Below are 23,543 nucleotides of genomic sequence, written 5' to 3' on the forward strand. Positions count from 1 at the left end.
ATTGGATAAATTTATGCTTTTACATCTTTCTAAATTATCAACTCGAATATTCCTGAAGAGAAAGAATCATATCAGTATACCGTTAATAAGTTTTGTAAAATATTGTCTTTTTTGTCGATCGCTACATATATGTAGAACAGAAGGGAAAGAAATAAAATGTGAAACTAAAAAAATAGCTATTTCTTAAAAATATATATCATTCTCTTTATTTTTCTTTTACGACATAATCCTCGGATTAGTGTTCTGTTGCGGAAATCAGATGTGAATAAACATCCTTTCTTTTGCATGTGTTTTTACATACTTATCATTACAGAGTATCCACATTTTGAACAGTGCGCTCTTTCTCTTTTTCGCTGTCAAAAATCAGTTATAATATATTTATATAAGTGTTAGATTATGTTGCATTATGTACACATACAGAATAACGATAGTAATTGCGACTGTTTAAAAAATGAGCAAGTTGCAAAATATAAACTTTGGCATATCGTTGCATCAACCTTGTATATAATATTACGTCAGAATAATCTTAGAGTTTGTATTGCAATGCAATCTGTACAAGATATTTCTAAACAGTGCGTACGCGCGAAAAATACAAAACTACTGCCATAGCATGTTATATCGAATTGGCCGACTTCAATTTCTTTTCCTGGTTTTTTTAAAACTGTGATATTGTTCTAGTCATGGTATATTTTTTTCCACCATAATTTCGGTGACACACTCAATCAATCGGTAATGCAATTATCTAGCGATACCGGCAGCATTAGTGACAGCGAAGAACATCTTTGTGAAGAATGTATATGTATATACATACATACATACACATATGTATGTTTCACATATGCTCTACGTGCTCAATCATAAATCAAATCGCACCGGAGACATCCAGCGATAACCCACAATTTCTTCTTCGCGACAACAATCATTCGTTTCCTTCCTTTCGTTTAGAATTCGAGTAATGTCGAGTGCTGGTTTAAAATGGCTGTGCACGATTTAATGTCGCTTAGAGAAACATCACACATGTTAACATTCCGCATATGATTTACAACGCCATAAAATAACGTATACTTTGAGCAAAAGAAAAAAGAAATCTCATAGCGTAATCAGCAGTACGAGTATTATTATACCTAATATGTAGTCGCGTTGTTAAAGAGCACTTATGCGCTAAACGGGGACGGGCTCACAGCTTAGAATTGCACTTGACCCGTCATTGACTAGTAGTACTCGATATACGATAATATAGCGTCTGTTTCTTCTTAGCTGCACTTTTGTTGCTATTATATTCAAAAGGATACGGGATGTATCTTCAATATTCGTAGGAAAATGGGGCTTGCGAGAAAACTACATAAAAGTGTGGCTAGAAGAAACAGCGGTGTAACTACATCGTCAGTAAATGTCGAACCAACAGCCGTGTCTCTCGCGTATATAACGCGTATGAAACGCGAGTGCTCAAATATATCTATCGGACCGTCAGTGAAGCAAAATAACATCGAGAATTATTTGCGCACGTACACAAGACTTAATTTTAAATTCCGTTGCAATGCCTTCATTCTCCTTCGAGCAGCATTGGATTCATAACGGTCGAAAAAATTAAAACAATAGCTGTAAAAAGATGTATAAAACAAAAGTGCTGTTTTAAAAAAAAATACACAAAGATTCACACAATTTCGATTGTAATTCACGATCAGTCAAATTATAGTTTCACTCCGTGAGTATTCTATAAAATGAGTATTCTATAAAATGAAACAAAAAAACTTTAAACGTATTTTTTCCTTTTTCATGTTCTCGTGTCAAAACAGCTCTCTTACCTGCGTGCTGTTTTTCAAGCATCAATTTTTTTATACTAAATGTGCGCTCCAATTCCGATGAATAATTGACAGTGTAAAAAATCATTTTGAGTATTTACTCGTGCCTAATACCATATATAGATAATAAAGTACTGAAATTGTGTAATTGAATAGCCGGTATAATGATAATCACTAAATTCTGCGTAGAAAACTTCGACAGGACGTTGTGAAGGAAATTTGGGCCCAAAAAGCTGCCGACTTTGTAAAATATTCGCAAAATACATGTTGGATTTGCGCTTTGCGAGCCTTTCCTGAGTTTACACAATAGATAATCGAAAGCCTCCGACAATTCATTTGCATTCAGCTCCATGGATGGCAAACTCGCCTCCGTTGTCAAATTACCAGTGGAATTGGATGAACCTGTCCATAAAAATATCAAATTTAGAAAAAGTTTTGTTAAAAATATTTTTAAATATTCATACGAATTGATTTAAGTGTAACAAATTAATAATTGATATCAATAATTTATTCAGATTTATTATTATATATATTCTACTCTACTACAATTATACTATTATCAAAATATTATATTAGGTGTTGGAATTAATTCGTAGCGTTTTTTAATGAAAGAATGTTATTTATTTCACATGAGCATTAAAAAATACATTAATGAAAGTACTTCCCATCACTTGTAAAACGCTACGAATTAATTCCAACACCTAATATATTTTTCATTTTTTAAGATTTTTACTATTTTTAAACTATAGATTTCAGTATTTTACATATTTAAAATAGATAAAAATATATATTTATGAAAAGAAATTCGAAAGATATGTTTTAAATAAGTTATCAAAAGAAATTTACCGGTAGACATGTAACATACAATCGCCGAAACATTATTTTCATAATTCCATCTACGTCTGATAGCTATCCTAAAATTAGCCACACATTTTCCTGTTTCCTCGTCTGCAATAAATAATAAGATATATGTAATAATACATCTCTCGCTAACTTTTAAAAAATAGAAAAATATATTTGCTATAAGTTATACTGTAAAAATAACAAAAAAATGAAGAAAAAAGATATTTTCTACTTAACTTACAGCAAATATACCTTCCTCGTCAGATAAGCTTTGAATACTTACACTCGAATCGGTTATTATCCCTATGAGCCCAAACACACCACTCAACTTGAGCACCACGTGGTAAATTTGGTACAACAACGTAATCTATAATAGCATTTCTAGTTCTCCTTTCCCACTCCTTCCTTGCATCTGCTATGTAACTAGAGTGAGTCAGGAAACAGATACCTTGTACTATATCTCGAAGTTTCGCATCCATAGCCTTAACAATGCGATCTATGTGCCTCAACGTTAAACGACACTGCCGTTTAATATTCATATCTAGAAGATTCATATTGCCAGGCACCAAAGGTATTTGCCCAGCAACTAGAATAACATCACCTACCTATACAGAAAAGTACATTTTTTATAAAACAAATTATCTTAAATTTTTTCATGTAAAAGACAAAAAGACTAAATAATAATATTGAAAGGGATTTTAAGATCAATTTCCTTAAAAATACAAGACACGCCTTAGGTGTCAAATATACATTTTATTAATTTATATATATATATATATGTATATATATATATATATATATATGTATACATACATACATACATACATACATACATAATGAGACTCCCGAGACCTATTATACACGAACCAAAAAATTGTGAGATTATCGGATTTCTCACCTCAATAATGGATGAATCGATCAAATTCTAGGCTCTATCGATAACTTAGATTTAAATTACATAATAAAAGTTTTTTTATTTTTTCTCTATATATCCTATGAGTGGAGATCAATATCTCCACTCATAGGATATGCAATGCAAAGTCCGAATCTGAAAATTGTACTTACACGAACAGCCTGAGAGTAAGGACCAATATTGGCGGGTGCCCAGTGGCTTATACTTTGAACCTGCATCGTGTGTCGCTTACAGGCCCATTTATCGCCGCCTTCTTGACTCTCCTTATATGCAGTCGCATCAAGTGCAACATGTACGTTCAAAGGACATTCTACACATACACGAACTGGCGGATTTCTCTTACCCAACCAGGAAACGTATACTTCGTTTATAGCCTTGTAATTCGACATGTCTTTTATATACAATGTTATCGCGACTATGTCAGATGGACACAAATTTTCATTTTGTATCAGAGCTATAATTAGACAAATATTATATGTAAAAAAGATTTATTAATATTGATTTTTTATATTATCAATTAAATTTCGAATAAGAAATAATTGTTAATTTAAATAATTACTAAGCCGAAAAGTATGCGATTAAGATGTGAATTTTACTGCTTAGTTTTTCCAGTGCCTCTTCTATAGCAGGTGTTATATCCGGATGTTTTCCTATAATACCTCCAAACCAGAACCATCCTGTTTGATTTCTGTTAACGACCGGAGCATCTGGGCAATCTTCATCTTCGTACAAAATCTCCATTGGGCTCGGAGGATGAAACTGACCTGTACATTCACACAGATATATTTTGATATATTTTATATGCATTTTTCTCTGTTCTTTTTCATGATGTTTGCTGAAATCTTGTAAAAAAATTGTTTGAGAATTGAGGATTTTTCAGGTTTTTTTTTAAATTCCAAGAGAATTTGTAAATGAAACAAAGAAGTTTGAAATAAAAAAGTCAAATTGGAATGCAAGCAATACAAATAAAGCAATATATTGAAAACTAGTAGAAGATAGAGATTCTAATAGATGCAGTTTTGACTAATGCCCAATTTCTTCACTTTCACAGATAAGTTGCAGATAATCTTATTCAGGAGATATCTCCATTGTATTCTGGGAGATATCTCTTAGATAAAGTTATCTAGAGATGAAGAAATTAGACATTAATCTATCATTTTCTAAAATTATGAAGTTGCGAAACTTATAAAAAATGGCAAGATACAACACTACAATGTAATATCAATGAATTATTATATTCTGCTGTCTTCTACGATGTGTCACCCTAATTTTTTACTAAAAATCTGCAAGATATACACGAGAATGTACGTGAATATACATGAACGCGTATGCCATATTCACTGCTAATTGTTAACATTTTACATTAGGAAAAGAAATGTTTTAAAAAAAATAGAGCTTATAAATTTAAAAGTAAAATTCTCAAAATTTCTCTAAATTCGAATAAAATTCTATAAAAATCCGTGATTTTTGGGGATAAAAGATTCCAGATTTTTCAGGTAGTAAACACTATTTTTTCCAAAGTTTTCTACCTGAGTTCGATGCCTTCAAACTATTACTTTCACATGCATGCTCATCATTTTCATCTTCTGATAAATTACAACCATCATGTAGTTCAGGACCAATGATTTCAGCAATATAATCCTGTGGCGACTTTATCAAAACATTTTTTAGTCTCTCAGATAGACTTAACTTCTCCAATTCTCCATTCTAAAAAATAAGTCTTCATTTTGATGACACTTGACAGTGTCTTACAATTATCAACGTGATATCCAAAAACTTACATCCTTATCTTCTAAATGGATCTTTGTAAATCCGAGGTATCCTACAGGTGCTACGTCATCCCTCGAATTTACAATACTCTCATACTCATCGCTAAACAAAATTAAAAAATGAAATATTTATATATATATATAGTTATTCAGAAGTACATAATACATAAATGTAAACATGTAATACTTACATTACAATACTTTTAGCAAACAAGGGGCAATCTAAAGTAAAAGTTTCATATTCTCCTCCCTCTCCACATATGTTTACTCCATATTTTTCTTTCTATAAATAAAATTTATAGATTATCAAAAATAAATTTGAAGCTATATTTTCAATTTTGTTTCATTATATCCATAATCAAGATATCAGAATATCTCCTAATTATTGACAAAGCGCTCATATGTAGATAAAAAGGATTAAAGTCGAAAAGTCCTGTAAAGGATTTGAGTCGAAAAGTCCTGTATCATTTTGCAATTTTCACAACAATTAATAAAATTAATAAAGATCGCGCATCTATCTGGCTTACTGCCAAATGCAAGCACGCGACGAGATACAACTATCCAGCTATATATGTTGCTAGGTGTGCAGAGTTGTTTATTACAAGCGATATTGGCAAAGCATGAACGGCAAAAGATAACACCTTCCCGCATTAGGCGATGCTATTTCGCCATGCGCTGGCATTTCATATTCATTTGGCGATCTTTAGAAATTATTATCTGGTTGATTATTGCGGAAGTTGCAAAATAATGTAGGATTTTTCGATGAATTCGGTCATTCACACTACACTGTATTGATGCATATTACAGGCTGCTATATAAATGCTATATAATATCAATATCAATACATTTATATTCTGCTAAATAACATGATTATCGGATATGTAAACATTCATATAATATGTTTTTATACAAAGTTGGATAATGCTAAGTTAAAAAGTTAAAAATTTAATTAATTTTTTAATTTTTTAACTTCATTTAATTACATTTTAGACTCTTAACTTTTTAACTTTACATAGTTATATTTAAATGTTAACATCAGGATTGGATCCTTACTTTATTACGAATCCTTACTTTATTTATATATTATATGCTTATACATTCGTGTCCGTTGGAGATACGTTTTCCTAATTTTAAATAAATCCAAATATTTCATTTATGTTTGAGCAAAAAATAAAGAAATTTGAAAGTCCGTCATTATGACCTAAAATCACGATTTTTTTTTTAAAATACGCAGAAGTATAATTTACTGCTTCACAGGGATTATTTTTTTGATGCTCAGAATAATCATGCAAAAGCTGATCAAAATTCGTGAAATACATATGTGAGTCTCTTGTTAGTTAAAAAAGTTAATTTTTTAACTTAGTTTTTTTAGTTAAAAGAAAAGTTAACTTGAAATAATCATGAAATAAAACAAATTTAACTTTTAACTTTTTAATTACTTTTTTTAATTTAACTTTTAATTCAATTAATGTCACTATGGATTAACTTCTATCTTAACTAAGTTAAATTTTCAAAGCTGTTAACTTAACTTAGTTAAAAAAAAAAGTTAACTTACCCAACCCTGCTTTTACATTTAACTTATTTCGTGTATAGCAGCTTTTATTATGCACTAATCTAGTGGAATGCAAATGAACGAATTCGTCATCAGTTTAGTTCGCTCTACCTGAACACGAATGCTTTGTCAATAATTAGGGGATATCCTGTACATTATCGACACAATTATAAAAAATATTAATAAAAACACTCATTATGTCATATTTGATTAAATAAGAAACAACTTGACTTACTATTTTAATGAGATGAGGTTGCATTTCACATATAGATTTGCCCAAATGTTTGATTTCAAGGCCTAAAGCCGCAACTTTAATCAATATTGCGTTAACAGAACTCTGTATCATTTCATTTAACAGCTCATCCTGGTCCCGTCTCCATAAATACGACAAGGAAATAAGACCTAAACGATTGCACCTACAAGAAAAATATATTCGAAAAAAATTAATATAGCAGCAACTATATAATATTACAAATTCAAATAGAAGAAATAAATAATAATTACACATTTTCCACACGAATTCGTTGATAATCACTAAGAATAGCACCGCTTGACACAGCCTCTATATTTTCACGTTCCTGAAAAAATATGTTTTGAAAAAAATATGTATAATTATTGGAATTGATACAGAGATTGATGTCACATGTATATAGCTTAGAAAATACAGAAGTTAATTTACCTTTACTGTACTCAAAAGCTTAAAAAGATCTTCAACTTCATCACTTTCTGTAGGATAATAATATTTCTCTTGCACGTTTGCTTTGCCAAATGTTGGATAACGATATATAGGCAAGCCTATAGCTTGAGCAATATACTTAACACCTTGATGTCCTACCGTTTGGAACATAAATGAATCCAGATCATCTAGAAGCAGTGCGTTAACCCCTATGTTACATCTGCATAAATTATAAATTATAATATTTATAATATAAAAATTAAATTAACTAAATATAAATGCAATTAAAATTTGTGTATCCATTAGCAATATACAATTATATGTTCCACAAAATACATTATTTATTTTAATACCTTTTTCAACAGGATATAAATTAGCTAGAGCTACGATATCGTGACCAGCTGCTACACACTGCATCATATTAAAGCAAGAATCTTTGCCTCCACTAATCAATGCCACAACCTTCATCTTTCTTTCGTTGATTGTGCTTAGATTTCTTAAGAAACAGTTACAACTAAAATTAGAGCTGTTTTATTTGTTTAGACAATCATCTGTAATAAAAATAAAATGGAGACTATATATGTATATATATATATATATATATATATATATATATATATGTATATACACATATATAAATAGCTATTATATTTATATATCTTAGGAGCTACAAAAATTTTGGAAATATATGAAAACAGCACAATTAAATCTACTAGTATTTAATTAATTACAATAATAAGAATGTCATATAGAAATATAAATCACGTTTGAAAAGTATAGAAAAAAGTATAGAAAAAAATGATCAAAAAATGAAATAAAATTAGAATTTAAATTTCCAATCTATTACATTCTTCATGTACCAAATTATTTTATTATATAATAATTTGATAAAAGTATATTAAATAATGCAATAAATAGAAACTATAATATCAAACGCATATACTATACTCCATGCAATGCATGAAGTATCAACATATTTATGTAATCATGTAGGACAAATATACGATAAGACTTAACAATATAATAAAACATATATAATAAAATATTTGATAAGTAATAAACAATTCATGAATTATTTATTAGGGACAATTGAGAGCAACGAGACACAGAAGCTGCCGTGCATCGGCAAAATTTATGAATGGAGTAAACAGAGACGCTGATGTAAACAGCACAAAATACAAAAAAGGAGACGGGATGCGAATTATTTATTAATATATATATATATAATAATCAGCTAACACGAGCAACAGGATTTATAGTGAACGATATGGGCCGCGAGGAACGCCGAAGATTCCAAGTATCTTCCATCAACACCGGATGTGAGATCGGTAAACGATCGCAAGGAGAGTATCGCGATAAAGCACGGATTTATCACGCGATTTACAGCGAGAGCCGTGCCTGCCTGCAGGATGAGGCTTTTTGGTTATCGCGGAAACGGATATGCACGAGGCGAGAGCGAACGACAAAGTGACAATGGATGGCGAGCCGTGCGAGTAAATGCGAGTTCAACGATCACAGCGGAACATGCGGCGGAATCGGTTCGAAGTCCTCCAGTAAATGTGATATTTACGTTAAATCGGTGGCGAAAACCTCTCACACTGATACTGTCGGCAGCCCACAGGAGACTGTGAATGGGGGCTATGGACGACAGGAGAGAAATGTGACAACAGCGACGGTAACGAAGGTGGCGCCGCGGCGAGGCAGCGTTCTACTTGATGAGCATCGAGAGATTGAGGTTATCCCGGATATTGCGGAATTGTACCAATTAAATGAGCAAAGATCGTTGCAATCGACTCGCCTCTTCCTTGCTAGTGATAAAGTAATATCGTTCCGCATGTCAGATACGTCGCGTTTGCTGGAGGTACGAAAATATATTGACGGAAATGACTACAGTATCGAGAGACTCACGGGTGAACAGTCATGCGATCATACACGTCGCGTGACATCATCGAAGGCGTCACTATGGCACAGTTGCTACATCCGTTAATTTTGTATACATATATGCTCATTTTCGTTATTTCAGCGTATTGTAACATGCAAAGAAAAAAAACAAAATATTAGGTGCGCAACTAAGTTCTCGTATTTTACTCGATTCTACACAAATAATTATTTTTACAAAAAGCCTTTTTCGTTGTTTAGAGATAGAAAATAAAAATATATTTTGAAAATAAATTTATAAAGTAATATCCGTAGATATGAAATTATAAAAGAGTTAATAAATTTTTATATCTTAGAAATTCTTGGCTTTTGTCTTTTATTTTTGTCGAAAACACACATTCTGATATACACAGATTGTTGAAGTATTTCCGATAAGTCATATCAAGATACGACGAACTTCACTTATGTACAAAGGGATTACTTATCTTGTTTTCGGAACATTCTAAATTGCGATATAACCTAATGCATCTTCGAGGAGAACAAATCTTTTTTTAACGATCGATGTTTGTAAAGTTGATTCTCAATGCGACACAATAAAACGATTGCACATGGATGTACTAGAATTAAAATCTTATGACGAAATTACAGTGACAATCGTATCTTTTTGTGTAAAAACTTTGTGCAAGATTCATTTTTTGCTACAAAATTATGTTATTAAAAGTATGTCATCTTAATGAGTGACTTATCAAATTGATACACATATCAAATTAATATTAATTAGACATCGATTCAACAATCATTATTATTAATTCTTGCTGAGATGTTATTTATTTTATATAATATATATTAATATATATTACATAATATATATATTAAAAAGTATACGTAACGTTATATATGCTAAATTTGCTCTAATATATATAATATATATCGTAAAAGAAGATTTTGAATACGGATCAACAGTATATAATTAAAATAGGTTACACAAAATTTTAAATAATAATGACATATGCAATTTTAATGTATAAAGTATGTGGAATCTTTGCTTAAAAATGTAGCTTTTTCATGTTGACGCTCAGCGCTCATTTTTAGTGTCAAAGTATAAGTCAGCTGATCAAAATTGACGTTGGCTAATTTTTATTACATGATCTATTTGATTTAAAAAGCATGGAAGGTCAGCATGAAAAAACAGTTAAAATTAATTTTTTTATATGCAGCAAAATCAATTATCGCTTAATGATTCTTTAATATGATTGGTTCTTGCTTTTAATTCTTCGCTAGATCTAAGTGTAGGAACTAATCATATTAAAGAATCACTAAGCTTTAATTGATTAGTTTTCTCTGCTAAACGCAACCATTGGGCGCGTTCAAGTCAACAAAGCGGTTAGCCTACTTACCGAATCATTATTATGATTGGTTGTTACTTATATATCCAACCAATTCTATTCAATCGCTCGACGACTAGCAACATTGCCCGGCTTAAACGCGCTCATTGGCTGTGTTCAACAAATTTAATAGTTGAGTAAACGCTCCCTGTTGTATTCGTCTAGAGGCGTGTTCCGATATACATTGTCAGTACTGAAAATTTATAGTATACGTAACGTGAACTATAGATTTTCAGTACTAGCAGTGCATAACGGAACACAGCCTAGATCTAACGCGGTGTCCACAATGGCTGCGTTCAGCAGAAAAAGCAGCTTTGCAACTGTTGAATTAAAATTCTTAAATATGATTAGTATATACATTTAGATGAAAAACTAAGGGCAATCATATTAAAGAATTTTTTAGTTGCAATAGAAGTCGTAGAAAATTGATGAATTATAGTCGATTATTCTTCTCATACTTGATTGTGATTAGTTAATTTTTTAAGAGGATAAAGCGAGACCCGAACTCCGATGAGATCGCTGACTTATCGATAAAATGCGACATCGACATATCTTTATATACTACTACATTAATATTGCACTCACATATGTACGTACAAATTTTCTAATTAATCTTTCGTATTATCTAACAGTCACGTGATAAAAATTGACAAATATCAAGTATCAATTTGATCCCCTTAAAATCCTACGATCGCTACTTTTATTGCAGATGCTATATAAAAATGTTTAGTTGTAATCATAAAGTAAAATCGACTAACCATAATCAAAATTGCGATCTCATATTTTAAAACGCTCGATTGTGATTGGCCGAGTTGCTTAAGAGAACCTTACGATTACAAATAAAATTTTTGTATGATAATAAGAATCTGTATTATCCGCTTATTGTTCATCGCGATCGTGTCTAGTGTGTAGTAGGCATATCACGTCGCACATCGCATTGATGTGCCAGAACTATTAGCGCGGAAAATATTAGTCCATATAAACGTACCTTTAGTCTTCTACGCTAAAGGCTAAAATTGACTCGCGAGTCGCGAATCAGTCTCGTATACGCGTGTCCACCAGTTCACAGCGTTATCCGAGGATACGAAATCTGCTTCGCTGCTGCACACTGATTTCAGAGTTTTGAACGGAAGTGAGAGAATTTTGTGTAAAGGAAACAAAAACGTGAAACGCGAACGACTTCATATGGTGCTCGCTTTCTTCGCGAGTCGTTACTACGAGAAATTTAGTCAAACCATTTTTTCCCTAAGCGCGACGCCGACCAATGAGGTCGCGCGTTGTAGTCGGCCATTTTACTTTCGCTACGATCGCGCGAAACGACAATTGAAGAATCTCGGTCGAATTCTCCATACTATCATGCAGTTTTGAGGAGAATTGTGAACGTGAGCAGTTGGGTACTGATTCAGACGCATTTGCGAAGGACTTTATCGCATCTCGCGTTCTGCTTGCTACGTCGCCGACGAATCCGCGCGATTTAACGCGTTGCGATTTTCATCCGACGAGAAAACTTACGTCGCGATGGTCTTGGCAGAGAGAAATTCGGAAAATGTGCGTAACGGTCGTCGATCGCGAGGCCCCAGCCCTAACGTACAGTCCGACTCGTCCAGTGAAGAGGAAGGAGGTACTGTCGATTCTCATCTCGCTGTTAACGCGCGACGTCTCAATTACCGATTATCGGGACGTTTAATTGTACATGAAAAATACTTGAGGGAACATTTTGAGTCAGAATTAATGAACAATTTCGTACTGAAACATGTAAAAATCCAAGAGTCTTCACCGTTTCAAACGTCTTTTGGAATTGCAAATATTTTTTGAAAAATTGTATTTTTTTGCAAACTTTTATTTCTCATATAAATGTTTTCTATAAAAAAATTCTTATAATAGCGCAATGAGAATATATTAAGATGATGTTACTACTTTATGCTATACGTGGAAAATAATTGAAATGAATAAATGTAGAAATTTGTTACTAAAATCCTTCAATCATTATTACTTATTAAAACAAATGCGACAGATATAATTATATTTTTCATCTTTTAATGGCTATATAATTAGTTGAAATACTAAAGTTTTTCTCTCAAAGTTCCAGCAGAAAAGATAAGAGTTGGACGAGATTATCAAGTCGTCGTTCCAGAATTTGTTCCTATCAATGGTACTTCATGATCTTTATGTTATTAAAAATATTAATTTAAATGGAGGCATTATGAGTGTCGTATGTACCCTATACTGGAATTTGCTTTTGCACCTTAGCCTTAGAGTTGCAGGTATATGAAACACCAATAACGATAAATCCAATAACCCTCCCTCCTTCAAAAAAAAAAGAAAGTTTCACCCATTTAATCATTGCTAGTGCTAAAAATTTATAGTGCATGTAATTTATGCTATAGATCTTCACTATTGGCAGTGAATATTGGAACTTAGCCTTAGAGCTCTAGGGTAGGGACATATTAGTCAATATTATAGTAATCGATTTTTGTATGTTTTTAGGGACACTCTAAAAATTATTGATGCTTATTAAAATTTATACTCCTCCAAATTTTGTGCTCTATGCTGGAACGTATCTTTTAGGACCTTGTAAAGCCTCCGTTAATTAGCGAGTCATACAAAACTTCCTATATTACTTATCATATATTTCAGAACGTCGATTGGATCAATGTCCCGATAGGGCATTATTAGTTTGGTCACCCACCACGGATATACCGGATCAAAAATGTAAGCTATAAACTTAAGGAAATTAATTAGTTTGTATAAACAAATATATATTGATGACTAATGCATATTGCCTTTTTCAGTGGATGAATATATTATATTGGCTAAAGAAAAATATGGTTACAATGGAGAACAGGCATTGGGAATGTTATTTTGGCATAAACATAATTTGGAACGCGCAGTCCTGGATTTGGCAAACTTTACACCTTTTCCTGACGAGTGGACGGTTGAAGATAAAGTATTATTTGAGCAGGCGTTCCAATTTCATGGCAAAAGTTTCCATCGCATTCGACAAATGGTGTGTTGATATATTTTATGATATTTAGATTAATCGTTAAATTTTTTAATTTGATTTTTATTTTTCCATGAACAATTAAAAAGTTTGAAATGTATTAACATATTAAATTAATTATATTTATTTTTGAAATTTGTTGGATCTTGATAATTTTATAACATATTTAAAGAAAAGTAGAAATTTTGAAAATATATATTAGGTCATTTAAAAAGTAGCCGCGGTTTTTTGTTCAATTTTTGAATGAAAAAACCGCGGATACTTTTTAAATGACCTAATATTTATTTAATGCAGTAAAGAAAAGTTATAGAAGTAATTTAATAAAAAATATTTTAATACAAAATAAAGCAAGAAATTGTTAGCTTCTTCTTAGGAAAAAAATTTCACTTTGATGTTATTAAATTAAAGAATTAAAAACAATAATTGATCATTATTTATAACTAGATTCTTTTTTATTGACAAAATTATATATAATGATTATAATTGCACATATTTATATGTTACTGGTGTAACATTTCAGATGCTTTGAAGTAGACGTGTATATCAAATATTTTCAAGTTTCATATATGTTTATAAAAAAATATAACTGAAAACTTCAAAAAATTAAATTTGTGTATAATAAAGAAGAAAGAAAAGGAAAGAAGATATAAAAAGGATTTCATCTTTTTATATCTTCTATAATTTTTAGTCTAGCTCTAACAAATTAAATTACATTAAATATTGAGATTAATGTAATCGATTTATTCTCAATAATTTTTATATAGCTACCTGATAAATCTATCGCAAGTCTTGTGAAATACTACTACAGCTGGAAGAAGACACGAACTAGAACATCATTGATGGACAGGCAAGCACGTAAATTGACGAGCGGTTGCAAAGAAGGTGAAAATGGCAGCGAAAATGGAAGTGAGCTTGGTTCCAACACAGATAGCGAATCCGAAGAAAAAGTAAGGATTCTTTGAAGATAATTTCAACAATAAATTTTTGTGCATGCGCTCTATTCTAATATAAAAAAAATTGTTTTGTCTATTTTTTTCTCTTTTTTTTGTCATTTAACATATAGACAATATAAAGATGCGAAATCTAAAACAAAAATAAATAATATTAAACATAATAATTGTAGAGAATAATCCTATTTGTTTTTTCTATAGTTCTTTATAATATTTAATATGTTAATACCTCCCTTCTTTCCTTAATTCTGTAATAAATATATTTTTTCGTGTATAAGCTTACTGCTCTGGCTATTCCACACAATTATTTTACAAATAGATATGCTATCATGGCACAAATTGCTATGAATATAAAGAATCATAACTGGAAACTTGCTATGCATGTTCCAAAAATGTATCCACACGATACCATATTATGTAATGAAAACAGGAAAACCGAGCTATGTTATTATAATGCCAATGGTGATAAGAGAAGCTAGTAAATTATTGTTATAAAATCTATACATAATTAGGATACAAAATAAGTGAAAAATTTCAAAATTTTACAATACTCTACATGATAATGAAATTCTATTCAATTTATATAAATATGTTGCACGTAAAAGTAAATAATAATTTAGTTGGACGTTATGTCGATATATGAACGTAAATGTGGAACGTTCCAGAAATGGACGATCCACCGCGGAATACGTCGTGGAAAGAACCAAGCTGTGCCAGGAAGCCAAGGCACTGATGCTAAGGCCCCATCCGACTCGGAAAACGCCCCTCAGGTTCAGGTACTCAACCTAAACCTTACCCACTCGCATATATAGTATAGTTAGCTTAGCTTTACTACTGTGTTTTGCTATTCTTCAATGTATCACATGTATTGTTGCTACACTGGCCTATATACATACATACATACATACATACATACATACATACATACATACATACATACATACATACGTGTGTGTGTGTGTGTGTGTGTGTGTATTCTATTCTCTCGTTAAAAATTCCTTGTGATATTAAAATTGCTCGTAATATTAAAATATTCCTCGTGACATCAAAATTAACTGACATTTTACTAAGGAAATAAAGCAGAAAAATGCGAATTATGAAATATTTAGCTTATGGAATTAGTTCGACTAATACTATCACAGTTGAGCGAATTTTAAAAAAATACGAAAATTGACTTGTTGATGAACGGGACATATCACTTTAATGATTTTTTCTAATTAATTCTTAACACTCGGAGACGTAAATAATAATGAATTAAAAAGTAGGAATTTATGGGTAGGGGGATTATCAAAATTTTTGTTTTAAAAGGGTGTTATGTGTTGTAGGGCTCGTGTAGCAACTGTGGCATCGCATGCCATAGTGTTCGTGCGACGCCCAAGGGACATGCGTGTCATAGCTGCTATCTACATTGGAGGTAAATTAAACAGTGAACGTAAATTAAATGTCAATGCCAATGATTGCGAATAGATAAATTATTGTACACAACTCAATAAGCGCCGGAAAGGATATTCATATGAAAAATAATCTGAAACTGAATTGATTCTTTTTCCAATGCAGTAATGCTTATTCGAAATACCTCTTTTTACAGATAAACGCATATATTTGTATTTAAGCAATTAAAATTAATGAATATCCTTGGAAACTCGCTTATTTCGTATTTCGTTTTAAACTATATATATCCTTATTAATGATACTTATTTGATCTTAATGACATTGACATACAATATAGACCAGTCTCATGTTCAGATTCTTAAAATCATTCTACGTTTTTTGATGGTTTAGGCGTACCGGTGTAGCAAGACCGTTAACTTCCATGCCGGGTCGTACGAATAAAAGAAAACCACCCCGGGGCTTAGTTGTGAATCACGATGATTTGGCGGCGTTGGCTGGTCAACCAAATCAAGCCAACAACAGTTTGCAAGCTATCGACACTGAGATCGTTAGCTTAAAACGTCAAGTATGTTAACAAGTACAAAAGAAAAGCCTATAAAAATATAACGTGTGGATACATTTTTCTTTATTTTTTATATCGTTGTAATGAATCATGAAAGCATATGCAAACACTCCCATTTGTTAACAATTAAGGTATGTGTTATATTGAAGTATTTTAAAGAAATGTTATAAAGTAAAATAAAAGTCTTGAATGTTAGGATTGCAAACGCAACAATGCTTTCGTGACCAATGCATTTTATTTCTTTAATTAAAATATAATATAATTAATATTAAAAATAAAAATATAATTTATGCTTTATATAATTATATATTGTGTTCGACCGTTATAGGCTTTAATTCTTACTTGTTGTATATATTGTGTAACTTATAATGTTATATAATTTTCGAAATCGCACAGATACAAGCTAACAAACAACAAGTAAGCGCACTGAAGCGAAAGACTACCGATGGTATCGATCATCTACGACCACCGGAAGTGTCAGGCCGTATAAATGCACGCTGGACAAATGATGAATTGCTATTAGCGGTTCAAGGCATTAGAAAATACGGAAAGGATTTTGCCGCAATTGCTGAAGTTATTGGTACCAAAACTGAAGCCCATTTACGATCATTTTTCGTGAACTATCGACGAAGATATAATTTGGATGCAGTACTGAAAGAATTTGAGGCTGAAAATGGTCCCATTCTTATCGATGATGAAAAAGAAGAAAAGGTACAAAATATACATTATATTTTTCAATATACGACACAAGTTATGTCGTATATATTTTTGTTATATAATATTGAAAGTGTACCAAGAATATTATTTTGATTACTATAAAATATTTTTTCCCATTATATACATACACATATAGAGTGTCCGACAAGACTTCTGTTAAACATTTTTTGTAGATGGAGCGTACTAAACTGAATCGAAAAGTCATTTTGCAATTTTTGCAATGGTTAACAAGATATTAATTACTAAAAATTACCGAATATTGGTCTTCAATATTTTTTTACTCAAATATTATTGACAGAAAAATAGCAAGAGACAAAAATTGCTTATTATCTTTTTATAAAGTTCTGAGAATTTTTTTAAACCGTATTTTCTCATGTTGATAAGAATAGTTGTCAATAAGAAGAAAATGCAGTACTAAAAAGTTCTGAAAAAATTCTGTAAAGTTGATAGTATTTGAGTAAAAAATTATTGAAGACCAATATTCGGTAATTTATTTAGTCCGCTCTATCTATAAAACGTTTGACAAAAATCTCATATATAAATAAGATTATAAGTCGGACACTGTACATATTTGTATATATATATGTATATAAAAAATATCAAGATATTGGGAACATTTTTATACTGGCCGTAATCTGTAAGAATTATCCAATCACAGTCGAATATTCCCCTCTCATTTGACTATAAGATAGGAATATTCAATTGTTGACAATATCGTGATTAGTCAATTTTTATAGATTACGACATACGATATATGGTTGTGACCAATATAGATGCTTCTTAAAAGAAAAAAAAGAACTAAGAAAAAATGAATTCTAAATTGATCAAAATACATTTCTTTTTGAACTTTTAAATTCTTCGTATTTTAATCTGTTTAAATCTGTTTAAATTATTGATTTTAGCTAACAATTTAATGAAATTTTTAGATGGATGTTGATCAATCAAATGATACTGCAGAATCATCTCAGAAGGGGAAAGCTTCCACTGGGCCTGGACAAGCTACTAAATAACAAATGAGTACAATTTTAAATACAAAACGAGAAAAGAATAACTGCAAGTTTAGTGATAACAACCGATAATAGTGTATTAATTGAGTTTTATCAGTTAATTAATTGAAATTTTTTTCTTTTTCTTCAATTTCTCAATCAAGAATGATATAGAAAAAAATTTACTTTTACAAATTCAAATTCAATTACATGATACAATATCTATTTCAGATCAAAAGTTTAGAAATACTTTTAAAAAATTGATATTTTTTTTATTTTCTTATTCAAAAATTCATTACAAAATGTTTTTTAAATAATTCTTCAAATTTATTAAAATTTATTGTATCAAAACAATACTGTATTGTTAAAAAAATACATTGTGGATATTTGAATAAGTAATCTCAAAAAAGTTAATTTTTGAAAGTGTTTCCAAACTTATAGCCTAGAATATATATGAGTTGCATAAGATCTTATAAATGATATTCGTGTTGCGATAATGCATTTATCATAATCTGATATTCTTATATCCGTTTCTACCAATATAGATTAACTAAAATTTTAGTAACGCCATTACAGATTGGCATCGAACTTCCCGTTTACGTCACATCAGTTTCAAAAACTATTTAAAATATTTGATAGATATGCTTTAGAGAACGAAACTATTTCTCTTGTTTACTTTAGCTTATGCATACGCGTATCTCTTCAGTTGACGATATTGTGCGACATAAATAAAAACTTAAACGAAATAGACTTAATGTGTTAACTTATAGCGTTTTCCATCTGGGAGAACTAGTGGAACACTAATGCACTGAGTACTACTTTATTGTTCCACTGTGAAAAACCAATTCACATATTTTTAATGTTTAATATTCCATTGATAAAACTGGTTGTAAAAAACTTGCCAGTTCTTTTTCTCCACCGTCTTCGAAGTAAAGTGAAATTGAGGTTATATTCGTGCTAAGATATTACATTATGATATGATATTACATTATTCTAATTAATGTCATAATACGTGTTAGTTTTGATATTTCTAATAATACGCAATGACATTTTGACGTTTAAAACTAAGGATGCACCGGATCGTAAACCGAGTATCGGATATCGCGACAGAATATAACATCGGATATCTGGTATTCGATCGAATATCGAAGAAGGCAATTTCTTCAAGTCGGATATCTGACATTTTCCGGATATCCGACCGGATTCCGAGAAAATATTCTAAAAAAACCTATAAAAAAAAAGATTGTAATTTTGCGATAATGTATTATATAAGATATAGTATCATAAATGCATACTTATCTAGAACATTTATATAAGAAAAAAATCAATAATTTAATGGTATCAAATTTCAACCGGATATATTCCCGGATACTAATGATATCCGACTCAGATAGTAAAAAAGTTCCGGATAATACCGGATACTGGATGCTTTCCGAATATCCAATGCATCCCTATTTAAAACTCCTGAAATGTAAAAAAATTAATTTTAAAAAATGTTTTAAATAAATATGAGTCAGAATATTGTAAAATTAAAAAAATTTAAGTAATTTAAGTGAACAGTTTTAGTTATATATATTTTTAGGGGTGTTATAAAATGGATGTCAGTAAAATGAATGTCTTATGATATATTCCATTGAACCGCACTAAATCTGCATTATTAATGTACTAGTGCAATTTTTATCGAAACCTAGCACGGTATTGATGTTGTATCAGTTTTCTCGATGAAAAACGCTATTATCTTTATATTTTTTTAATTTTTCAAACTAGAGAAAAAGATGAAGAATTAATGGAGCCGAGATTAAAATTAAATTGTATTGGTAGAAATGAATGTTAGTGAATTTTATCTTTCGTACCTAAAATCGGATTTTAATCATCCATTTGTGTACGAAAGATGATATACGTTATGTATCATACATTATATATTATGTATTATCCATATGTTATCATACATTATAAAGAAATTAAAATTTTTATTAAGAACATATTTGTAAAAAAACAAAAATGCACCCGCAAAACACTTATCACATTATGTATTATATAGTATGAAGATGCAACTTGTATTTAGAAGTAAACTTTAAATTATTTTCATATATAAATATATAAAACAAAAAATTTATTTATATATTTATATATTATTTGAACTATAATGTCGATTTGAATTAATATGGAAAATTTGTGACAATTTATTACATGATCTCATTTGAAGAGAGAGAGAGAAAGATAATTATGTTTAATAAATTATGTATCAGAGAAATCATAGAGATTTTATGTTAAAAGAATTTTATAGACTAAATATTGTTAAAATGTTCTAAATTAAAAAACAAATGTGGAGAACATTTTAATGCTCAAATATCTTTGTTTATTTATATTTTTTCTCATCTCTATTACTATTTATATGATGAGTTTTGCGGTGAAACTGCTACATTCTATATCAATTTTATACTATGCATACTCATATCATTTGTGTCTTTTAACTTTTATTCTCATAATAATTTTGGATACGTTCAACATTTTTCCTTTTTTTCCTTTTCTTTTTAATAGTCGTCTATAATTATAGCTTTTATTCCTGCCAAATCTACCTGTAGCGACAAACATAGCAATAGCTTGAATAATTTTTCGATTAATTTCTGCTTAATATTAAAATATTGTGAGAATTAGTGTTACATGTGATAACAATATCAGGCACTTCAATATTTTATATGTGAATTACAAATTTGACGTATAGCTTGCACTATTCTACGCTTGAAAGAGCTCGCTTACATACAGTAATAATGCTACAATATTAATCTGTCGCATTATAATAAGCAGCAATCAGACAAACAGAAGATTATCTTTCATGTTTAATAACATAAATAAAATATTTCAATTACTATCCATTACAAAATGGATTGTAATTAAATATTATAATTTATCATAAAATTATGATGCAAGAATATAGATATTATCGTTGTAATTTATCAAAATATATATACACATATTATTAATAAGTGTAGTGAAAAAAGATCATTCTTCCAGAGAAAAAGAATATCATGATGCGTTCTTATAACATGTCATAATGTTTTTACATCGATGTTATAAATCGATAACTCGAATTATCATAAAGATGGCACTTATTACCATTTAACAGCTAATGTATATAACAAAATGTTGAAAAAAATTAGAGAGTCTATTGTGTATTTTAAAAAAAGAGATGAAAATTACAAGAGTGTAAATTCACTAAGTGAATTTAAACATCAATCAAAATATAAATATTTTAGTGAATTCGTTCACTTTTATAATTTTCACCTCATTTTAAGATATATTATAATCGACTCTCTCTCAGCTTCTGAATAAAGAAAAGAGATATATAGCGTCTTTATAAAACAATAATGCACGCCTTCGTATTAATATTTGATTTCTGTACAAAATCTGAGTTTTATTTCACAAATTTATTAATAAGAATAATTTAGATAATAATGTAGGATGCACATTTTACTGAACTTAATAAAATAGGCATTAAGAAATGTTTTTGTGTGTAACATAGAATATATACTTTGGTCTATAACAGATCAAAATTATCTTATAACATCAATGTTTTATTCAGTACGACAGCGGCGGCTCTCAGATTATCCAAAGATTTTTTCTTCTTTACCTCTATACGGCAATTCTTGATTCATTTCCTCGCATGTTTTTTTTTACGTGCAGCATCTGACACTTTATCCAATCTTATTGTCTTCATCGCTTTCCATTCTCAGAAATTAGATCTCTTTTATTCAGAATCACTTCTGCTTTTGTTTTGCGTATCACTTTCGATTCTTTTTTGTTAAATTTAACCGAAATTGAGTCTTTTTAAATAAGTTTCTCCACTTTTTCGCAAATGTCTTTAGAATATCATTCGATTTATTTGAAATTAATTAAGATTCGATTACCTTAATAAAGGAGAAGAACTTTAATGCAAAGTCTCTAGATAAACTATAATCTATATTATATAGAGTAATACGTTCTTCTTCCTGTTCATCATCAATGATGTCAACACAATTATTATCTATCTTTTCTCTTTAATTTCTTGCTGTATAATTATCGTGTAGCGGCAGAGACATTTTATTAGTCCTTAGTACCTTTCTTCTTTTTCTTTTTCATATAATTTTTAGACTCAGCAACATCTCTATCGATTTCTACGCTATCTTGTTTCTTTGCCTTATTACGGCGCATTAATTTTTTATTTTTCATTAATTATTAATGATTTTGTATCTTATATTAAAAAATAATAAAATTCTAAAAATTGCTCTTAATCTTTAAAATATCAAACTGTTTTTATATTTATATTTACATGTACATATGCATTACTTGGCATTTTAATATTAAAATAAGAAGAATTACTTCTCATATAATGAGACTAGAATTTTGCTATGATGTTTAATAATGTTAAAACAATGTTTATCAACTGACAATTTACTAACAAAACATCTCTGCAGCTACACACGGAAATTATATAGCAATTTCAAAAATATAAACGTTTTAACTTCCTTGAAATTTTAATAACTGATAATTATAGTTTTCAAGAAAAATAAAATATAAGACTATTTGATATGATATAGTATATTCGAATGATAAACCTGCTTTTCATATTTGTCGTTTTTCCATTGCATTAGTATGAATAGATATCTTTTTCGCAGTGTGTTTGCGAGTCTGTTGCACTATTAGAATTCTTCATCAAATTCAAATGAATTGTATCTATCATTTTATTATATTAGGTGTTGGAATTAATTCGTAGCGTTTTTTAATGAAAGAATGTTATTTATTTCACATGAGCATTAAAAAATACATTAATGAAAGTACTTCCCATCACTTGTAAAACGCTACGAATTAATTCCAACACCTAATATATTCAAAAGCTAAGAGGGGTACTCGGACCGAAATTACATTATGGATTAAAATTTTAACCTGGTTACGATTATGGTTCAAGACCAGGTTCCGATATCAGTTCCAGTTCTTTTAGTGACAATGGTGACCGCTACAAGTATAATTACCGAAACCAAAAAGGATCCGGTTACGGTAAAAGAACTGTAATCAAAAGTTGGATTTAGTCTCGGACGGTTTTAAGAACCAAAATTTTTCGGTTCGAATCCCTGTTAGCT

General features: G+C 30.1%; 2 protein-coding genes and 1 long non-coding RNA gene across 5 annotated transcripts; 1 reads left to right on the forward strand and 2 right to left on the reverse strand.

Moving 5' to 3' along the window:
• Positions 1–179: 179 nt before the first annotated feature.
• LOC105151494 (uncharacterized) lies at positions 180–9,709 on the reverse strand. 3 transcript variants are annotated; one of them, XM_087409318.1, is made up of 13 exons: positions 9,464–9,709; positions 7,909–8,106; positions 7,559–7,743; positions 7,384–7,457; positions 7,115–7,295; positions 5,519–5,610; positions 5,340–5,430; positions 5,088–5,265; positions 4,155–4,322; positions 3,711–4,012; positions 2,929–3,250; positions 2,649–2,750; positions 180–2,204 (listed from the first exon to the last, which is right to left on the reverse strand). In XM_087409318.1, exons 2-13 carry the CDS (start codon positions 8,021–8,023, stop codon positions 1,900–1,902), a joined length of 2,115 nt encoding a protein of 704 aa, XP_087265444.1. In that variant the 5' UTR covers positions 8,024–8,106; positions 9,464–9,709; the 3' UTR covers positions 180–1,899. The 3 variants fall into 3 exon arrangements, with proteins under 3 accessions (XP_087265444.1, XP_087265445.1, XP_087265443.1); XM_087409319.1 differs by having other exon boundaries at positions 7,559–7,775; positions 9,464–9,708; XM_087409317.1 differs by lacking the exon at positions 9,464–9,709 and adding an exon at positions 9,126–9,440.
• A 2,095-nt stretch (positions 9,710–11,804) lies between these two features.
• Positions 11,805–20,428, forward strand: CoRest (REST corepressor). Its single transcript, XM_011065205.2, has 10 exons — positions 11,805–12,439; positions 12,902–12,970; positions 13,456–13,530; positions 13,611–13,825; positions 14,584–14,766; positions 15,435–15,545; positions 16,095–16,183; positions 16,552–16,726; positions 17,120–17,434; positions 18,367–20,428. The coding sequence occupies exons 1-10, from the start codon at positions 12,337–12,339 to the stop codon at positions 18,448–18,450; spliced, it is 1,419 nt and encodes a 472-aa protein (XP_011063507.1). The 5' UTR covers positions 11,805–12,336; the 3' UTR covers positions 18,451–20,428.
• Positions 20,429–20,936: 508 nt separating this feature from the next.
• Positions 20,937–23,543, reverse strand: LOC147908526 (uncharacterized). Its single transcript, XR_015546097.1, has 2 exons — positions 23,285–23,543; positions 20,937–23,139 (listed from the first exon to the last, which is right to left on the reverse strand). It is a non-coding gene; the product is annotated as an uncharacterized LOC147908526 (long non-coding RNA).

This window comes from Acromyrmex echinatior, chromosome 9 (assembly GCF_024713525.1).
Source record: "Acromyrmex echinatior isolate Ae372 chromosome 9, ASM2471352v2, whole genome shotgun sequence".
In the NCBI taxonomy this organism is placed as follows: domain Eukaryota; kingdom Metazoa; phylum Arthropoda; class Insecta; order Hymenoptera; family Formicidae; genus Acromyrmex; species Acromyrmex echinatior.

Bases quoted from the DNA above. Each gene is read 5' to 3' on its own strand.
- LOC105151494 (XM_087409318.1), bottom strand. From the start codon at position 8,023: ATGAAGGTTGTGGCATTGATTAGTGGAGGCAAAGATTCTTGCTTTAAT. The intron at 7,744-7,908 runs GTATTAAAATAA...CACTGCTTCTAG, and splicing joins TTTATATCCTGTTGAAAAAG to ATGATCTGGATTCATTTATG. The intron at 4,013-4,154 runs GTAAAATTCACA...GTCTAATTATAG, and splicing joins GGCACTGGAAAAACTAAGCA to CTCTGATACAAAATGAAAAT.
- CoRest (XM_011065205.2), top strand. From the start codon at position 12,337: ATGGTCTTGGCAGAGAGAAATTCGGAAAATGTGCGTAACGGTCGTCGA. The intron at 13,531-13,610 runs GTAAGCTATAAA...TGCCTTTTTCAG, and splicing joins GGATATACCGGATCAAAAAT to TGGATGAATATATTATATTG. The intron at 14,767-15,434 runs GTAAGGATTCTT...GGAACGTTCCAG, and splicing joins ATAGCGAATCCGAAGAAAAA to AAATGGACGATCCACCGCGG.